Source organism: Podarcis liolepis (genome assembly GCF_965112155.1).
Source record: "Podarcis liolepis genome assembly, chromosome: Z".
Lineage (NCBI taxonomy): Eukaryota > Metazoa > Chordata > Lepidosauria > Squamata > Lacertidae > Podarcis > Podarcis liolepis.
This window is the reverse complement of record NC_139570.1, coordinates 10413714-10434144: the sequence shown is the minus strand read 5'-3', so window position 1 is coordinate 10434144 and position 20431 is coordinate 10413714. Positions and strand designations below refer to the sequence as shown.

Below are 20431 nucleotides of genomic sequence, written 5' to 3'. Positions count from 1 at the left end.
AGCAAGTCCTAGGTTCTGTGGTTAAACCCACAGCGCCACCCGTGTCCCTCCAGTTATGTTAATGCTTCCTAATTTTAAGTATTTATGCTGTAAACTTTTTATGCTGTGAACTTTTATACGTTATGTCATGTGATTTCAGAAGAAAGTCTTGCTTCTGCCTTTTTAAAGGCCTTTGGCTATACACAATAAATGTATTGATTGATTGATTGATTGATTGATTGACTGACTGACTGACTGACTTTCAGCAGACCAGCTCCCTACTTCCCTGTCTGCTACAGCCTGGAAAACTACCAACTATGAGAATGGCAGACTGTCAATTGGCAACAAGAACACGATCAGGGTCCCTCTGGGTTTACATCTGTCCTGGTGGTTAGGCTTTTCCTAAATGAGCTTGAGAAGGTGCTTATTTTTTAAGTATGTAGCAGCTCTGCTGGATGAAACAAAAGGCCTGTCCAGTCCAGCATTCTGTTCTCACAAAGGCCACCCTGAGGCCTATGGGAAGCCTGCAAGAAGGACACTCTCTTTCTCATGACCCCCAGCCACTGGAGGTAACACATAATCTTTATGCTCATGTTTTCCTAACATGTGGGACCTGGCTGAGGGGAGATTTGGCGGGCGGGGAACTTTCCCATCTGCCCAAACTGGGCCAGCCTCCACAGACACCCACTGAAAATTCAGGCATGGGCTTCATATATCCTGTACCTGGTAGAAATGGCCACATCTACCCTCCACCTGAAGTCTTCAATTCTAGGCAGCTTACTAGCTTGCTTCTGAATGGCCTCTTCAAGTGCAGGTTGCCTGTTGGTGAGGAAAAAAGAAACGGCACTCAAGAAAGCAGGAGCGAGAGTCTTCAGAGCAGTGGCGCAATGGAACCTTTGTACCCCAAGGGCCACTTTCCCTTCTGGACAATTTTCCAGGGGGCCACACCCAGCAGCGGGCAGGATCAGAGGCAAAAGCAGCTCGAGAGGCAAAAGCAAATTTTACCTTTGTATACCAAGCTAGCTTTCTGCACACACTCACTTAGCTCTCTGCCCCCTTCATTCAGGCAAGCAAGCAAAAGAAATAGCCAAAGTTTAAGGGCAAATTCCAGCCAGGCAAAAACACTCAAGGAGGGTATGCAACAAGACACTGGTGTGGCATAGGGAGGGAGGGTGGCATAAGGCAGGTGTGTAGCCTGGAGAGAATCCCGAGGGCCAGACAGAGAGGTTGGGGGCCACATTTGGCCCCAGGGCCAAAGTTCACCAACATTGCTCCAGAGGCAATGAACTGGGGAAACTGGAGTATGACTTCAGTGAATAATCTAAAGAGTAAGGTATACTGCCATGGCTAAGGAACACAGGCCAGTATCAGTGTCTGGGATATGAAGGGGATCCTCTTGGTACGTCCACCACCCACAAGAGAGGGCATTCTCTGTGGTAACCCCCTAATTCCCCCTCCTTAATTAGGGGGAACCAATAAACTTTCTGATGAATGGCTTGTTCAGAAATATATTAAATGAAAGAATAAGACCTTGTGGAGAGAGATATAGGTTAGGGAATGATGCAAATCTCAAGAAAGGGAAATGGAAAAACTGAAAATCTGCAAACTTACCTGTTTCCAAAGACTACAGTGGTGAAGTCCACAATGAAATCTTCTGGAATCCTTAAAATAAAAGAGCAAATTGAGGCAAACGGCACACGAACCCCATTATGAAGTATGTCCTTCTCCCAATTATTAAAGGAAGAAAAGAAAAGCCCCCCATAAGGAAAGCTAGCACAACAACCTTGTGGTCAAACTATACAGAATCAAGTTTTTAAAGAGAGATTTTGGTTACAGGTGTGTATTTCAGCCCAAGGGTCTTGGACAGCTGATTTTGTTATCACAAATGCTTCTCCAATGTTTTAATCCTCTAATGTTCAATTTCTGTTTTGAATTCTGTATATTGTATTTTGTAAGTTGGTTTGGGCCCCAGGTGGTGAAAAGTGGGGTATAGATTTTTTTAAAAAGATAAGTACCGTATTTTTCGCCCTATAGGACGCACCGGCCCATAGGACACACCTAGTTTTTTTGGGGGGGGGGGAATCAAGGGAAAATTTTTTATTTCCCCCCCCCCCCAGGTTTGCGCAGCCATTCCCAAGCTAGAAGAGGGAGACGGAGCGCTCCGTCTCCCTCTTTCGCCTTCAGGGACAGCCTCCCTAGCCTCTGTGGGGCAGCGCACTGCGCTGCCCTGCAGAGGCTTTGCGCAACCATCCCCAAGCTAGAAGAGGGAGATGGAGCGCTCCGTCTCCCTCTTCTGCCTTCAGGGACAGCTTGCCCCGCTGTCCCCCAAGCTTGTGGGGCTGGCAGGGGGGAGAAGCAAGCTTGCTTCTCCCTCCCGCCAACCTCCAGATCAGGTCAGGGAATAGCGGGGTGGCGGCGCTCCACCTCCCCGCTATCCCGCGAGCTTGTGGGGCTGGCAGGGGGGGGAGAAGCAAGCTTGCTTCTCCCCCGCCAGCCTCCAGATCAGGTCAGGGAATAGCGGGGTGACGGCGCTGCGCCTCCCTGCTGTCCCCCAGCTTTTGGGCTGCAGGCTGCTGCCCGCAAGCCTTGCGAGCCCGCGGGGCATCCCGCCGGGCTTGCAAGACTTGCGGATAGCTTCCTGAAGCCTGGAGAGCGAGAGGGGTCGGTGCGCACCGATCCCTCTCGCTCTCCAGGCTTCAGCGAAAGCCTGCATTCGCCCCATAGGACGCACACACATTTCCCCTTCATTTTTGGAGGGGGAAAAGTGCGTCCTATAGGGCGAAAAATACGGTAAATGGAACAGAAAAGTTTCCCTAGCTGAGTGAAAACCTCACCCAGAACTTCATGGTAGAAGAGGAGGCGAGAGGTGAAGGGGTTGGGGAGCCAACAGTTCACCAACGTAGCTGGTGATGGAGGCAGGAAGAAGAGTCTGTGGCTCAGTCTCCACTATATGTTTAAAGTGGTATCATACCAATTTAAACAGCATAGTTTCCCCCAACGCGGGTGGCGCTGTGGGTTAAACCACTGAGCCTAGGACTTGCCGATCAGAAGGTTGACGGTTCGAATCCCTGCGACAGGGTGAGCTCCCATTGCTCGGTCCCTGCTCCTGCCAACCTAGAAAGCACGAAGTGCAAGTAGATAAATAGGTGCTGCTCCGGCGGGAAGGTAAACGGCATTTCTGTGAGCTGCTATGGTTGCCAGAAGTGGCTTAGTCATGCTGGCCACATGACCCGGAAGCTGTACGCCGGCTCCCTCGGCCAGTAAAGTGAGATGAGCACCACAACCCCAGAGTTGGTCACGACTGGACCTAATGGTCAGGGGTCCCTTTACCCTAGTTTCCCCCAAAGAATCCTGGGAACTGGCATTTAGGAAACCCCTATCCCGCACAAAGAGCTACAACTTCCAGAGTGGTTTAAAAATCTATCCCTCTTGCCAAGGAACTCTGAGTATTGTAGCCCTAGGCAGGTTAAGGGGTGGGTGTGTCTCTGAACATCATTCAGCACCCTTAACAAACTACAGTATCCAGGATTCTTTGGGGGAAAGCCATGGTTGTTTAAAGTGGTATGATACAGCATTAATGCAACAGCGCCGATGCATTTTTAAACCCCAGCCAAACCTTTGCCAGCAGGTCTTGAGTTCTCTCTCATTTTCTCTCTCTTGCTATGTCCAATGACAGGTTGTTTCTGATGCAGCCTCTGCAGCACTTTAGTGCTTATGCAAAGCATCTGCTCTACACCACCCGGCAGAGATTTTGACTAAGTCCACGTAACAAATGGCATATTTTGCTTGCTAATTAGAACAAGCGATCACACCCAGACAATACAGGCGGATTCTGCTTGTTATATCACCGTCCTTTGAAAACAGAAGGAAATGTTTTAAAAGTAGGACAGGGCATCTCATTCAGAAATACCAACTGTCTTGCTATTAACAACAACAATAAAAAGTTTGTGTGTGTGTGTGTGAGGGAAGGTATTAGTGGGTAATTACATGCATGCGAGAAAGATATAATTTAGAAGAACTGATAGAGGCCCATCTCTTCTATATAACATGCACTCAGCACCACATCAAAAGAAAAGGGACATGTTATACAACATCAGGGTGATTCTCCTGGCTTCCAATGAGCTCATTAGGAAACTATTACATGCAAAATTCCATCTGAGTGGGACGACAGGGCAATGCTTCTCTCCTAAGCACCAATAATCTCTTTTGTGGTAGTTGGGGGTGGGGAGAAGAAGCTGCCAGCCATATTTCATCAGCTGATTTGTAATATTAACAGGCTACTGAATTAGCCTGCCTGAAAACTGAGATGAAGCAGAGACCAAGCCCACTTCTACACTATACAGCCAAAGCGTTAGAATACCATTTTAACCAGGCATGGCTTTACCCAACGCATCGTGGGAACTGTAGTTAGTTAAGGATGCTGCTAGGATGCCCCTATTTCCCTCACACAACTAAACTTCACAGAGTTCCCTGGGATAAGGGATTGATTAAAGCACTCTGGGAATTGTGGCTATGTGAGGGGAATGTGTGTGTGTTTTGGGGGGGGGGGTGTTTCCTGACCCTCTGTACCCTTATAGCAAACTACAGTTACCAGGATGCTTGTTTAAAATGATATCATGGTGATTTAAGTATACATTGTGGATGGGGCCCACGCTTAAAGTTTTATTTGTTTATTGTATTTTATATACTGCCTTTATCTTCCAGGGATCTCAAAAGTGGTGCATATGGTTCTCCTTCCCCCACCCATTTATTCCTCACAACGACCCTGTGAGGTGGGTTAGGCGAAGAGATGGTGACTGGCCGAAGGTCCCCCAGTGAGCTTCATGGCTGAGTGGGGATTCGAACCCTGCTCTCCCAGGTCCTACTCTTGACCATTGCGCTTTGTGTTTCAGCTGGCTGGAGTAAGCCTGGCAGCCTACAACTGAAACCTGAAATCTGTCAAGTTCTTCGACTGCCAGAACCACTTCCTGTGTGTGCTGCTCTCGCCCTCTTTCTCTGTGTGTACGTCTAACTGTGGCCTAATGATATGTCTTCCTTAGCTCCCGCTAACACTGAGTGACCAACTGTTTGTGTAATTTTAAGAAAACCTGCCCCATTTCCAAGCCCTCACTATTCTCTCTTTGCAGAGGGCAGTGGAACAGAAAAGTCTTATGTCCCCTCCATGTGCTCTGGAATGTAGGTGCTGCCTGTTGACATCACACACACTTGACTAGCCCCGCTCACGATATCCATGTGTTGAGAATGGGCATCCGTAGTTTAGGTTCCCATGAGCTGACTGCGGTCCAAAATGCCTTGAAGCCTATGCCTCAAGGATGCTGGAGGCACGGCCAACAGGGCGTCCCCAAACCACTGCTCCCATCAACGTGTGGAGCCCCACTTCATCCAAGTAACACATGAAGGCGCTCTATGGCAGGGGTGAGGAGCTTCAAGCCTGCAGGTATAACGTGGCCCTCCAAACCTCCCCATCTGCCCCCCAGGAGTCTTTCCAGGTCACTGTCCCTGCGCTGTGCATTCCTAGCTGGGAAGTATTTCTTAACTGTAATAATGCTTCTTGCTTTCCTGGTGGGAGAGAGGGAGGTGGAAGTATTTGTGTGTGCCACATGGAGAAAGAGAGAACAGAAATTCAGTCTACCGGACAAAAGGTACGAGTCACACCTGTTGCTCCAACCACTTTTGCACCTGGTATCACCAACCACAGGGATGCAGTCCCCCTCCCCCCAGAAGTCTAGTTCTTCTTGGGCTGGGGGAAAAAGTTCCCCACTCTTTGCTTTTCAGCAACCACTTATCCATCGTGTTTGACACAAGCAACTGGCAGATTGACCAAAAACAGGCATACCTGAGCTCCTGTAGGTCTTCTTTAAAAACCTGCAAAACAAAAAGACAAGGAGAGTTCAAGGAGAGTTTCTGCAAGAACAAGGGTGGGTGCCCCTCAGACGTCTGGGAAACTGGAAAGGGATCTAGAAGACAGTGAAACTGCGCCCACCCCCACCCCCAACAATTGATGCATCCAAACCTCAGGGTGAGTGTATGCCAAGTCTGGGTGACCCAAGATAGGCAGCTTTCATGGGTGGCTGACACCACACACCCGGCCAGTTGAAATCGTTCCCGGGATGTGGCCTCTGTTGCATGCTGACAGCGTCTGGGAGCCAGAGGTCAGAGCTGAGTGCAGGGTGGGGAGCAAAGGTGGACAAACTGCCCCAGAAAAAGGAGTCCCCTGCCAGAGCTAGCTCAGTACTGTCTACACTGGTGGGCAGCAGCTGTCTAGGATTTTAGGCAGAATAATTCCCCTGCCCTAACCTGGGAAATGGGACATGGGTGGCGCTGTGGGTTAAACCACAGAGCCTAGGACTTGCCGATCAGAAGGTCGGTGGTTCGAATCCCCGTGATGGGGTGAGCTCCTGTTGCTCGGTCCCAGCTCCTGCCAACCTAGCAGTTCGAAAGCACATCAAAGTGCAAGTAGATAATTAGGTACCACTCCGACAGGAAGGTAAACGGTGTTTCCGTGTGCTGCTCTGGTTCGCCAGAAGCGGCTTAGTCATGCCGGAAGCTGTACGCCGGCTCCCTCAGCCAATAAAGCGAGATGAGCGCCGCAACCCCAGAGTCGGCCACAACTGGATCTAATGGTCAGGGGGTCCCTTTACCTTTAACCTGGGAAATGGCAGTACAGTCATACCTCTGGTTACGTCCACTTCATGTTACGTTCTTTCAGGATACGTCCCGCAGCGACCTGGAAGTACCGGAAACGGTTACTTCCAGGTTTCACTGCTCGTGCATGTGCAGATGCGCAAAATGGCGTCACGCGCATGCGCAGAAGCGGCAAAACGCAACCCGCGCAGACGCGGGCTGTGTTCTGATCAAGTTGTGAACGGGGGTCCGGAATGGATCCGGAATGGATCCTGTTACCACTGTAATTGAACCTGAGACCTCCTGCACGCGAAGCAATTGCTTTACGACTGAGCTAAAACATCTGGAGGGTCACAGGTTCCCCATCCCTTTTTTGGAGCTACCATCTTGCTCATCTCACAGTTTAGCACATACATAGTTTTTATTGAGGAATGTGTATGCCTTCTACTCACTTCTTGCTTCAGAGATGTTGTGGGCAGCCTCAAGGCCTCTCGCAGGAGAGTATACATTCCAGAGATGAGGACAGCAAGCTGTTCATCTGATAGTTTTGCATTCTCGGCAATCACTTTTACCAGTTCTTTGCAGTCTTTTCCTTCTAAGGCACTGACAGTGACTGTTTGGCAAAATAACGATAAAGGTTAAGTTATCAACTTTGGCAGAGTCCCACAAGTGCAAGCACATAATTTCAGCATGATCAAAAGCCCCTGGGAAAACACTAGCGATTTTGCAACAGCAGCAGCATCTAGGGATCTGACACCATCTAGTCGTGCTTTACACAAAACAGGGGAGGGAAATTTAAATGGGAAAGAACAGCATACAAACTTCAGAAGAGCCCTCTTGAATCTGGCCAATGGCCAGTCTAGTCCAGCATCCTGTTCTCACAGTGGCCATCACCAGACCTGCCAACTGTACCTGAGCGCAACACCACTCTCCCACTTGTCACTCGCAGAAACTGGCATTCAGAGGCAAACTACCTTGAACAGTGGAGGCAGAACATAACCATGTAGTTTAGCTGTAAATAAATTTCGGAAGAGTCCCATTCAGTGTTGTTGTTTTTTCTTAAAAAAATGTTTAGGGCTACAGTGGTACCTCGGGTAAAGAACTTAATTCATTCTGGAAGTATGTTCTTAACCTGAAGCACCACTTTAGCTAATGGGGCCTCCCACTGCTGCCGCACGATTTCTGTTCTCATCCTGAAGCAAAGTTCTTAACCCAAGGTACTATTTCTGTGTTAGCAGAGTCTGTAACCTGAAGCGTATGTAACCCAAGGTACAACTGTACTCTCATTTTGACTCAAGAAAATCACAATTTTAATGGAAGCGTTGAACAGAGTCTGTCCCTGACCGATATGATTTAATCTGCTTGTGAAAATCATCAGAGATCACAAAGAAAGGAATACACGATGACAACAAGAAGAGAAAGGAAGTAACAAAGGACTATCCGGATTAAACTGGATAGATCTGACTAATTAAAGCAGGAAGATAAGTGATGCCTGTTTTGGACTCGTGTGCAGCTTGATGTATGGGTACCCTCAACAAAATTTAAAATCTGGCTGTATAATTTGGAATTAATGTGATATGGATAATGTGATGTGATTGGCCTGTTAATAAAAATTATTTTAAAAAGAAGAAGAGAAAATCACCATTTTACAGTCATACCTCGGGTTACAGACGCTTCAGGTTACGTTTTTTTGGGTTGCGGACCGCCGAAACCTGGAAGTACCGGAAAGGGTTACTTCCGGTTTCAGCGGTTGTGCATGCGCAGAAGCTCTAAATCACGCTTTGTGCATGTGCAGGCGTGCCGAATCGCAACCTGCGCATGCACAGATGCGCCGCTGCGGGTTGCGGATGCTGCGGGTTGCGAACGTGCATCCTGCACGGATCATGTTCGCAACCCAAGCCTCCACTGCATAGTTCAAATTGGGGAAAATAAATACAGCAAATGGACCAAAGTACAAAGATTCACAAAATGTTTATGGCATGTGTACCCCTGCGTCACCCCAGAAAAAAAAAGCACTGGTCCCATTTATTCCCACTACTGTGGATAAGTGCTCCCTCTAACAGCAAATGCAGCTGCTGAGCGGCAACAGGATTAAAACCCAAACCTGGGAGCTGAGAAACAAGAGAGGTATCTGTATACTCAGGGAAACACCAAGGTTTATAATGTACAAAAGAAAAAGGGTGAAAAATCCTAAACACACTTCAGTGAGGGGGCAACCATTTTACCCCCCCAAACCCCACCCCCAAAAAATTCAGCCTAATGAGGACTCGGCATACTTTATGGCCATACAATATTAAGGGTGTGCAGGGGCGGGGAATGGAATCAGTGTTCGAAATTAGCCAGGCGCCAGGCACATTTTGCACCTGACTTTTGACCACTTGCGACCAAGTGAAGATTCCTGGGCGCCAGTATGGCACCTGACAGCTCCACCACCTGGAGGTGCATGCCTGGGAATCATTGGATCTGGACTGTTTTCACACACTAATACTCGGTCCTGTAGAATTCTGTGTTATATTTTATTTACACCAGTGGTTTCAACCAGTGTGCTGTGAAACCCTTGAAGGATGGTCATGGGTGATGCAAGCAACACTGGCCTCTGTCCCTCTTTCCCTCCCTCCCTCCTCTGATGCCCTCTTGCATCTCTGCCCCCCCCCCCGCGGCTTGCACAGCTGTTTGTTACAGCAGCACCAGCTATAAGCTCCCCAGGCGAATGATGCCTCTGTGGCTGGCCAGGGGGTGCTGGTTGACAGGAGATGAGTAAGCAAGCAAGCAGAGGAGGGAGCCCAGCCAGCTAGTCCTCCAGCCCTTGCTGTTGGGAATGGACAGACAAGTGGGAGACCAGGTAGGCAGGCGCTGCGCTGGCCTTTCTTATGTTTGCTGTGTGGAAGGCCTGCCTGGGAGCTGAGTGCCTGTTGCTGAAGGGGAGCCAGTCTGCCATGCAGGGTCAGCAGTGCCCACTGCTGCCTCCCAAGGTAAGGTGCTGGCCTCACGTTCACCTCTGGCCAGTCTCTGTTGGGCCACTAAGGCTGGGGGCATTTTCTTCCCAGGCCGCTGTGGGGCAGTGGGTGGAGGCACCTCTCTTTGGGGTGGGGTGAGGGCAGGAAGCTCAGAGATCGGGGCAACAGCAGCGGCTGCCCAGAGGACTCCCAAGGAGAGGGGAGGGGAGGCTGGGGGAACTCTACAAGGGAGGGTGAGAGGCTGCCAGTTCTGCAAGCAAGGGGTGACATAACTGGGCTCCTGAGCCCCACAGGGATACCACAGAAAGAATGTAGTTGGTCAAGGGGGCCGTGGACTCAAAAATGTTGAAAACCTCTGCTTTACACAATCAGAATGAATATCTGCAGCCAAAATGCTTATTCTGTGCAGCGTGGGCAGTATACAATATGCAGTAAAAAGAAAAATAACAACTCACCCCCCCTCAACAAAAAACAACAACACATTTTAAAAGGGCGTAGTATGTAAATTTATCAACCAATGGCCTGGTTTAAAAGGAACGCTTTTGCCTGGCGCCTAAAGGCGTAGAATGAAGGCGCCAGGCAAAATTCCCTGGGGAAAGCATTCCACAGACGGGGAGCCACTGCAGAGAAGACCCGTTCTCGTGTTGCCACCCTCTGGACCTCTCAAGGGGGAGGGACACAAAGGAGGGTCTCAGAAGATGATCTCAGGGTATGGGTATAGGATTGAGTCCTGCAAAACCCCACAATGAAGGTCCACAAGGCTGAAAAGCATTCCCCAAGTAATTAATTCCTCCATGATGAACATTTGTGCAAGCACTCCTCCTTATGGAAAAAAATGGAACTAGAATTGCAACAATAATTTTAAGATTCTACTATTTTTAAGCACGTCAAAGTGCAAGTAGATACCACTCTGGCGGGAAGGTAAACAGTGTTCCCGTCCGCTGCTCTGGTTCGCCAGGAGTGGCTTTGTCATGCTGGCCACATAACCTGGAAAAACTGTCTGCAGACAAACGCCAACTCCCTCGGCCCATAGAGCGAGATGAGCGCCGCAACCCCAGAGTCGTCTGGACTTAACTATCAGGGATCCTATACCTTTTTAATTTTCACACTATTTCATGGCTTTTACACAGGCCGAGTAAAGGGACTGTCTGAATACAGATTTTAGAATTCTTCTAAAGTGTGAACATAGTTACTTTTATTCTTGGTGTGACACAATAAACGTGTGAACATAGTTACTTTTATTCTTAGTGTGACACAATAAACGTGTGGCTATAGCTCTGTCTTTCACTATGTGAAGCACAGTTATAGCCAGGATTTTTGTGGGGGGGGCAGCCAAAGTTCCTGAATTTTTTTTAGAATGTCAATGTTGTTGAGCTTGGAGATCACAGGGAAAAATACCTGTGAAGAGGACATTACAATATCATTTATATTTATATATTTAATTGCACCTTTTCCCCTGACGGAACTCAAGAATAGAAAAAACTATCGTTAAAATGGAATGAAATATTAATAGAATTAAAACTATATACATATGTAAAATCTGTTTTGTATTTTGTTCCTGGAACAACCTGGCCACCAAATTCTGCACCAGTGGAAGTTTCCAAACTGTCCTCAGAGGCAGAACAGTCTTGGGTTAAGAACGGACCTCCATAACGAATTAAATTTTTAACCTGGGGTACCACTGTAATTACCGGTAATTCTTCCATGGTGAACATTTGTGAGAGCACTCCCCCTTATGGTAAAAAATGGAACTAGAATTGCAACAATAATTTTAAGACTCAACTATTTTTAAGCACATCAAAGTACAGTGGTACCTCGGGTTACATACGCTTCAGGTTACAGACTCCACAAACTCAGAAATAGTACCTCGGGTTAAGAACTTTGCTTCAGGAAATCGCGTTCCGAAGCCCCTTTCGCAACCGAGCAGAACGCAACCCGCGTCTGTGCGTCTCTGGGTCGCGATTCACCACTTCTGTGCATGAGGTCATTTATCTGCGCATGCACGAATGGCAAAACCTGGAAATAACCCGTTCCGGTACTTCGGTGTCGCCGCAGAACGCAACCTGAAAAGATTTAACCCGAAGTATCTTTAACCCGAGGTATGACTGTAATTAATTCTTCCATGGTGAACATTTGTGCAAGCACTCCCCCTTATGGTAAAAAATGGAACTAAAATTGCAACAATAATTTTAAGACTCAACTATTTTTAAGCACATCAGAGTACTAGTAGATAAATAGGTACCGCTCCGGCGAGAAGGTAAACGGCATTTCCGTGCACTGCTCTGGTTCGCCAGAAGCAGCTTAGTCATGCTGGCCACATGACACGGAAAAACTGTCTGCGGTCAAACATCGGTTCCCTTGGCCAGTAAAGCGAGATGAGCGCCGCAACCTCAGAGACGTCTGCAACTGCACTTAACTGTCAGGGGTCCTTTCCTTTTTTTATTTTTCACACTATTTCATGGCATTTGCACAGGCCGAGTAAAGGGACTGTCCGAATACGGATTTTAGAATTCTTCGGAAAGTGTTAACGTTTATTCTTGGTGTGACAAAATAAACATGTGGCTATAGCTCTGTAAAATTATACCACCCAGTTTATAAGAAGCGCAATTAACTGTTTTAATGGCAAAACAGATTAACAATATTTCCTGTGGGTCTCATCCAGTCCATTACTGAGGCAGGACACTGGTCCAGCACTTCCACTGTCTCACCTGCAGATGTAAAGGAGGAATAGAGCGGAGTGTCATCAGCAGACTGCAAACCTCCAGATAACCCCACCCAGTGGTTTCATGTAGACGTTAAGCAACATGGGGGATAGGATTGAGCCCTGTGGAACCTCACATTGAAAGTTCCACGGGGCTGAAAAGCATTCCCCAAGTACAGTGGTACCTCTGGTTGCGAACGGGATCCGTTCCGGAGCCCCATTCACAACCGGAGAACGCAACCCACGTCTGCACATCTCTGGGTCGCGATTCACCGCTTCTGTGCATGTGCGTGATGTCATTTTGAGCATCTGCACATGCATGAACGGCAAAACCTGGAAATAACCCGTTCCGGTACTTCTGGGTTACCGCAGGACGCAACCTGAAAAGATTTAACCTGAAGTGTCTTTAACAGGAGGTATGACTGTAATTAATTCTTCCATGGTGAACATTTGTGCAAGCACTCCCCCTTATGGTAAATAATGGAAATAGAATTGCCACAATAATTTTAAGACTCAACTATTTTTAAGCACATCAAAGTACTAGTAGATAAATAGGTACTGCTCCAGCGGGAAGGTAAATGGCGTTTCCATACGCTGCTCTCGTTTCGTCAGAAGCGGCTTAGTCATGCTGACCACCTGACCCGGAAACACTGTCTGAGGACAAACGCCGGCTCCCTCGGCCAGTAAAGCGAGATGAGTGCCACAACCCCAGAGTCGTCTGCAACTGCACTTAACCGTTAGGGGTCCTTTACCTTTTTTCTTTCTTTCACACTATTTCATGGCATTTACACAGGCCGAGTAAAGGGACTGTCCTAATATGGATTTTAAAATTCTTCTAAAGTGTTAACCTTTATTCTTGGTGTGACAAAATAAACGTGTGGCTATAGCTCTGTCTTTCACTTTCCTGGGTACAGCCAGGATTTTTTGGGGGGGGAGATGGCAGCCAAAGTTTAGGATATCAAAGTTGTTGAGATTGGATATCAGAGGGGAAAATACCAGAGAAGAACACATTACAGGGGGCATTATTATATAGTTTCATTATCTTTTATATTTATTTATTAATACTGCTGACAACATACTCGAAACCTCTGGTTTCCTGTAGAGGTTAAACCACATAGGGATAGGATTGAGCCGTGCGGAAGCCCAACCTGAAGTTCCACGGGGCTGAAAAGCATTCCCCAAGTACAGTGGTACCTCTGGTTGCGAACGGGATCTGTTCTGGAGCCCCTTTCGCAACCGGAGCAGAACGCAACCCACATCAGCGCGTCTCTGGGTCGCAATTCACCGCTTCTGTGCATGCGCGTGATGTCATTTTGAGCATCTGCGCATGCGCGAACGGCGAAAGCCAGAAGTAACCTGTTCCGGAACTTCCGGGTTACCGCAGGACGCAACCTGAAAAGATTTAACCCGAAGTGTCTTTAACACGAGGTATGACGGTAATTAATTCTTCCATGGTGAACATTTGTGCAAGGACTCCCCCTTATGGTAAAAAATGGAATTAGAATTGCAACAATAATTTAAAGACTCATCTATTTTTAAGCAAATAAAAGTAGATAAATAGGTACTGCCCCGGCAGGAAGGTAAATGGCGTTTCCGTACGCTGCTTTGGTTTCATCAGAAGCGGCTTAGTCATGCTGGCCACATGACCCGGGAAAACTGTCTGAGGACAAACGCCGGCTCCCTCAGCCAGTAAAGCAAGATGAGCGCCGCAACCCCAGAGTCATTTGCGACTGGCCTTAACTGTCAGGGGTCCTTTACCTTTTTTATTTTTCACACTATTTCATGGCATTTGCACAGGCCGAGTAAAGGGACTGTCTGAATACGGATTTTAGAATTCTTCTAAAGTGTTAACATTTATTCTTGGTGTGACAAAATAAACATGTGGCTATAGCTCTGTCTTTCACTATGTGAAGCATGGGTATAGCCAGGATTTGGGGGGGGGGGCAGCCAAAGATGCTAAATTTTTTTTTAGGATATCAAAGTTGTTGAGCTTGGAGATCACAGGGAAAAATACCTGTGAAGAGGACATTACAGGGGATGTTATTATATAGGTTTATTATATTTTATATCTATTTATTAAATTGCACCTTTTCCGCTGATGGAACTCAAGCATAGAAAAAGCCATCATTAAAAAGCAATGAAATATTAACAGAATTAAAACTATATACATATATAAAATCTGTTTTGTATTTTGCTCCTGGACCAACCTGGCCACCAAATTCTTCACCAGTTGAAGTTTCCAAACCATCCTCAAGGGCAGCTTCACCTCTAACACATTGCAGTAATCTAACCTAGAGGTTACCAGAGCACAGAGAACAGTAGTTAGGCCTTCCCTGTCCAGATAGGGGCGTAGCTGGCAGGTCATAGCCCCTGGGAACAACCATCCATGAAGGACTGGAACCGCTGTGGCAAAGCGGTGCCACCCACCCCCAGTTTAGACTCACTCAAGAAGGGTACCATGGTTGATGGTATCAAAAGCTGCTGAGAGGTCGAGAGCAATTAACAGAGACATGTTTCCCTTCTCTCTCTCTCTCCAAAGGTCATCATACAAGGCGACTAAAGCAGTTTCTGCGCGAAAAAAAGGCCAAACCCTGTTCCAGGAAATCAATTTCTTCCAAAAGAACCTGGATCTGGTGTGTGACTACTCGCTCCAGATCCTTGCCCAGGAAAGAGGGCTAAGCAACTGGCCGGCAAATTGCAACAAATGGAAATATGCAAGTAAAATTATACCACCCAGTTTATAAGAAGCGCAATTAACTGTTTTAATGGCAAAACTGATTAACAATATTTCCTGTGGCCATCACATTAACTAGTCAGTTTCACATCGCAGCGTTGGAAGCAATCCGCAAGAAACAAAAGCAGTTAAGTTAGAATAAAGGTGAAAGGCTTGCAGCTGTGCAGGCAAGGGGTGACATAGCTGGGCTCCTGAGCCCCACAGTTGTGATGCAAAAACAATGCAGTTGGTCAAGGGAGCTGTGGACTCAAAGAGGTTGAAAACACCTGCTTTACAGAATCAGAATGAATTTTGGAGCCAAATTGCCTTTTTTGTGCCGCCTGGGCAGGAGCGCTCACCATGAAGAAAAAGAGGTCGGAATAGGCCAATATATATGTGGACTGTCCCTGGATCAACTGACTTTTCCTCCTTAAATTCTCAAAGCTCTTAACTTGGCTTAAGTCTGTCCTATGACCTAGCCAGATGTTCAACTGAGAATCAATCACAGTCAGTCCATCGAATATGAGAGGCACCTGTGTTTAGCCTCATTATTCCAGGACTTCTAACAAGTTCCCATGCAACCCACAAGCCAATCCTAAAGAGACTATATCACACCACCACGGGAAAAAGCCAACTTCAAATGAGGAACCAGCATAGTAACCAGGCAAGAAAGGACCTGCCAGTTGTGGTTCTCTCAGTTTCTCAGTTTTCCAATCTTAAATGCAGCCCTCCACATTTTGCAGGAAATTTCATTAAAACAAAACTCATGAAAATGCACCAGTACTTTAGTGTGAAGTTTCCCTAATAAACACATTTTTACAGGCAGTGTTGTCTGATGTACACACTTTTGCAAGCAACTTCCCCAAATGTAATGCAGTTTTGCATATTATTTTTACCAATATATCCATTTTGATGCACACTTCTTCAATTGAAAGAAGTGCAATTCACTATTTTAATTGCAAAACAGATTTCATTTCATTTCATTTCATTTATGTATTTATTGAATGAATTTATATCCTGCCCTATACCTGGGGGTCCCAGGGCAGTTCAAGGAATAAATTCAAGACATAAAAGCTCAAAATATATAATAAAAAGAAAAACAACAACTCAATAGTGCCCCCCCCCCACAAAAAAACACATCTTAAAAGGGCACAGTACGTAAATCAGATCAACCAAAGGCCTAGTTAAAAAGGAATGTTTTTGCCTGGCGCCTAAGGGTGTATAGTGTAGGTGCCAGGCAAACGTCCCTGGGGAGAGTATTCCACAGACGGGGAGCCACTGCAGATAAGGCCCCGTTCTTGTGTTGCCACCCTCTGGACCTCTCAAGGGGGAGGCACACAAAGGAGGGTCTCAGAAGATGATCTCAGGGTGTGTGTAGGTTCATATGGAAAGAGGCGGCCCTTGAGGTATTGTGGTCCTGAGCCGTTGAAGGCTTTATAGGTCAAAACCAGCACTTTGAATTGGGCCCGGAAACCCATTGGTAGCCAGTGCAATCGGACCACGATGGGTGTAATATATTCAAACCGTCTTGCTCCAGTGAACAACCTAGCCGCTGTATTCTGCACCAGCTGAAGTTTCCAAACCATCCTCAGAGGCAGCTTCACCTCTAACACATGGCAGTAATCTAACCAAGAGGTTACCAGAGCATAGACAACAGTAGTTAGGCCATCCCTGTCCAGATAGGGGCGTAGCTGGGCCACCAGCCCAAGCTGATGGAAGGAACTCCAGGCCACTGAGGCCACCTGAGCCTCAAGTGATAGCAAAAGACCCAGGAGGACCCCCAAGCTGTGAACCTGCTCCTTCAGAGGAAGTGTAACCCCATCAAGAGCAGGCGACCTCCCAGCCATCTGGTCTAGGGAACCACCCACTAACAGTGCCCCAGTCTAATCTGGATTAAGCTTCAGTTTGTTGGCTCTCACCCAGTCCATTACTGAGGCAGGACACTGGTCCAGCACTTCCACTGTCTCACCTGCAGATGTAAAGGAGAATTAGAGCTGAGTGTCCTCAGCATACTGCTGACAACGTACTCCAAACCTCTGGATAACCCCACCCAGTGGTTTCATGTAGAGGTTAAACAATGTGGGCGATAGGATTGAGTCCCGCAGAACCCCACATTGAAGGTTCCACAGGGCTGAAAAGCATTCCCCAAGTACAGTGGTACCTTGGGTTAAGTACTTAATTCGTTCAGGAGGTCTGTTCTTAACCTGAGACTGTTCTTAACCTGAAGCACCACTTTAGCTAATGGGGACTCCTGCTGTTGCCGCGCCGCTGGAGCACGATTTCTCTTCTCATCCTGAAGCAAAGTTCTTAACCCAAGGTACTATTTCTGGGTTAGCGGAGTCTGTAACCTGAAGCGTATGTAACCTGAAGAGTCTGTAACCCGAGGTACCACTGTAATTAATTCTTCCGTGGTGAACATTTGTGCAATCTCTCCCCTTTATGGTAAAAAATGGAACTAGAATTGCAACAATAATTTTAAGACTCAACTATTTCTAAGCACATCAGAGTACAGTGGTACCTCGGATTACAGACGCTTCAGGTTACAGACTCCACTAACCCAGAAATAGTACCTTGGGTTAAGAACTTTGCTTCAGGATGAGAACAGAAATTGTGCGATGGCGGCAGCGGCAGCAGCAGGAGGCCCCATTAGCTAAAGTGGTGCTTCAGGTTAAGAAGAGTTTCAGGTTAAGAACGGACCTCCAGAATGAATTAAGTTTTTAACCTCAGGTACCACTGTACTAGCAGAGAAATAAGTACTGCTCCGGTGGGAAGGTAAATGGCGTTTCTGTGCACTGCTTTGGTTTCGCCAGAAGCGGATGAATTTTTTTTAGGATGTCAAAGTTGAGCCTGGAGATCACAGGGAAAAATACCTGTGAAGAGGACATTACAGGGGGCATTATTATATAGTGGTGTGCGACCACTCGCTCCAGATCCTTGCCCAGGAAAGGGGGCTAAGCAACTGGCCGGCACATTGCAACAAACAGAAATATGCAAGTAATATTATACCACCCAGTTTATAAGAAGCACAATGAACTGTTTTAATGGCAAAACTGATTAACAATATTTCCTGTGGCCATCACATTAATTAGTCAGTAGTTAGGCGTTCCCTGTCCAGATAGGGGTGTAGCTGGGCAAGTAACAGCCTCTGGGAACAACCATCCATGAAGGATTGGAACCGCTGTGGCAAAGCGGTGCCACCCACCCCCAGTTCAGACTCACTCAAGAAGGATACCATGGTTGATGGTATCAAAAGCCGCTGAGAGGTCGAGAGCAATTAACAGAGACATGTCTCCCTTCTCTCTCTCTCTCTCTCTCTCTCTCTCCAAAGGTCATCATACAAGGCGACCAAAGCAGTTTCTGTGCCAAAACCAGGCCTAAACACTGTTCCAGGAAATCGATTTCTTCCAAAAGAACCTGGATCTGGTGTGCGACCACTCGCTCCAGATCCTTGCCCAGGAAAGGGGGCTAAGAAACTGGGCGGCACATTGCAGCAAACGGAAATATGCAAGTAAAATTATACCACCCAGTTTATAGGAAGCGCAATTAACTGTTTTAATGGCAAAACTGATTAACAATATTTCCTGTGGCCATCACATTAACTAGTCAGTTTCACATCGCAGCGTTGGAAGTAATCTGCAAGAAACTTAAGCAGTTAAGTTAGAATAAAGGTGAAAGGCTTGCAGCTGTGCAGGCAAGGGGTGACATAGCTGGGCTCCTGAGCCCCACAGTAGTGATGCAAAAACAATGCACTTGGTCAAGCGAGCTGTGGACTCAAAGAGGTTGAAAACACCTGCTTTACGCATTCAGAATGCTTTTCCGTAGCCAGATTCCTTTTTTGGTGCAGCCTGGGCAGGAGCACTCACCATACAGAAAAAGAGGTCGCAATAGGCCAATATATATGTGGACTGTACCTGGATCCACTGACTTTTCCTCCTTAAATTCTCAAAGCTCTTAACTTGGCTTAAGTCTGTCCTATGACCTAGCCAGATGTTCAACTGAGAATCAATCACAGTCAGTCCATCGAATATGAGAGGCACCTGTGTTTAGGCTCATTATTCCAGGACTTCTAACAAGTTCCCATGCAACCCACAAGCCAATCCTAAAGAGACTATATCACACCACCACGGGAAAAAGCCAACTTCAAATGAGGAACCAGCATAGTAACCAGGCAAGAAAGGACCTGCCAGTTGTGGTTCTCTCAGTTTCTCAGTTTTCCAATCTTAAATGCAGCCCTCCACATTTTGCAGGAAATTTCATTAAAACAAAACTCATGAAAATGCACCAGTACTTTAGTGTGAAGTTTCCCTAATAAACACATTTTTACAGGCAGTGTTGTCTGATGTACACACTTTTGCAAGCAACTTCCGCAAATGTGATGCAGTTTTGTATATTATTTTTACCAATATATCCATTTTGATGCACACTTCTTCAATTGAAAGAAGTGCAATTCACTATTTTAATTGCAAAACAGATTTCATTTCATTTCATTTCATTTATGTATTTATTGAATGAATTTATATACTGCCCTATACCTGGGGGTCTCAGGGCAGTTCAAGGAATAAATTCAAGATATAAAACCACAAAATATATAATAAAAAGAAAAACAACAACTCAATAGCGCCCCCCCAAAAAAAACATCTTAAAAGGGCACAGTATGTAAATCAGATCAACGAAAGGCCTAGTTAAAAAGGAATGTTTTTGCCTGGCACCTAAAGGTGTATAATGAAGGTGCCAGGCGAACTTCCCTGGGGACAGGGAGCCACTGCAGATAAGGCCCCGTTCTTGTGTTGCCACCCTCTGGACCTCTCAAGGGGGAGGCACACAAAGGAGGGTCTCAGAAGATGATCTCAGGGTGTGGGTAGGTTCATATGGAAAGAGGCGGTCCTTGAGGTATTGTGGTCCTGAGCCGTTGAAGGCTTTATAGGTCAAAACCAGCACTTTGAATTGGGCCCGGAAACCCATTGGTAGCCAGTGCAATCGGACCACGATGGGTGTAATATATTCAAACCGTCTTGCTTAGTGAACAACCTAGCCGCTGTATTATGCACCAGCTGAGGTTTCCAAACCATCCTCAGAGGCAGCTTCACCTCTAACACATTGCAGTAATCTAACCAAGAGCTTACCAGAGCATAGACAACAGTAGTTAGGCTATCCCTGTCCAGATAGGGGCGTAGCTGGGCCACCAGCCCAAGCTGATGGAAGTCGTTCTGGGCCATTGAGGCCACCTGAGCCTCGAGTGACAGCAAAAGACCCAGGAGGACCCCCAAGCTGTGAACCTGCTCCTTCAGAGGAAGTGTAACCCCATCAAGAGCAGGCGACCTCCCAGCCATCTGGTCTAGGGAACCACCCACTAACAGTGCCCCAGTATTGCAGGGATTGAGCTTCAGTTTGTTGGCTCTCACCCAGTCCATTACCAAGGCAAGGCACTTCCACTGGCAAGACATTACCAAGGTCCAG

General features: G+C 46.9%; 1 protein-coding gene across 1 annotated transcript in view; it reads right to left on the bottom strand.

Annotated features, from left to right (window-relative positions):
• The window catches only part of COMMD5 (COMM domain containing 5), a 55638-nt gene that overhangs the window by 9835 nt on the left and 25372 nt on the right, over positions 1 to 20431 (bottom strand). The window contains exons 2-5 of the mRNA XM_083486617.1: positions 7056 to 7216; positions 5816 to 5844; positions 1591 to 1641; positions 703 to 798 (exon numbers count right to left, since the gene is read on the bottom strand). Of these exons, the coding sequence (XP_083342743.1) occupies positions 703 to 798; positions 1591 to 1641; positions 5816 to 5844; positions 7056 to 7216 (337 nt within the window). The remainder of the gene's footprint in view (positions 1 to 702; positions 799 to 1590; positions 1642 to 5815; positions 5845 to 7055; positions 7217 to 20431) is intronic.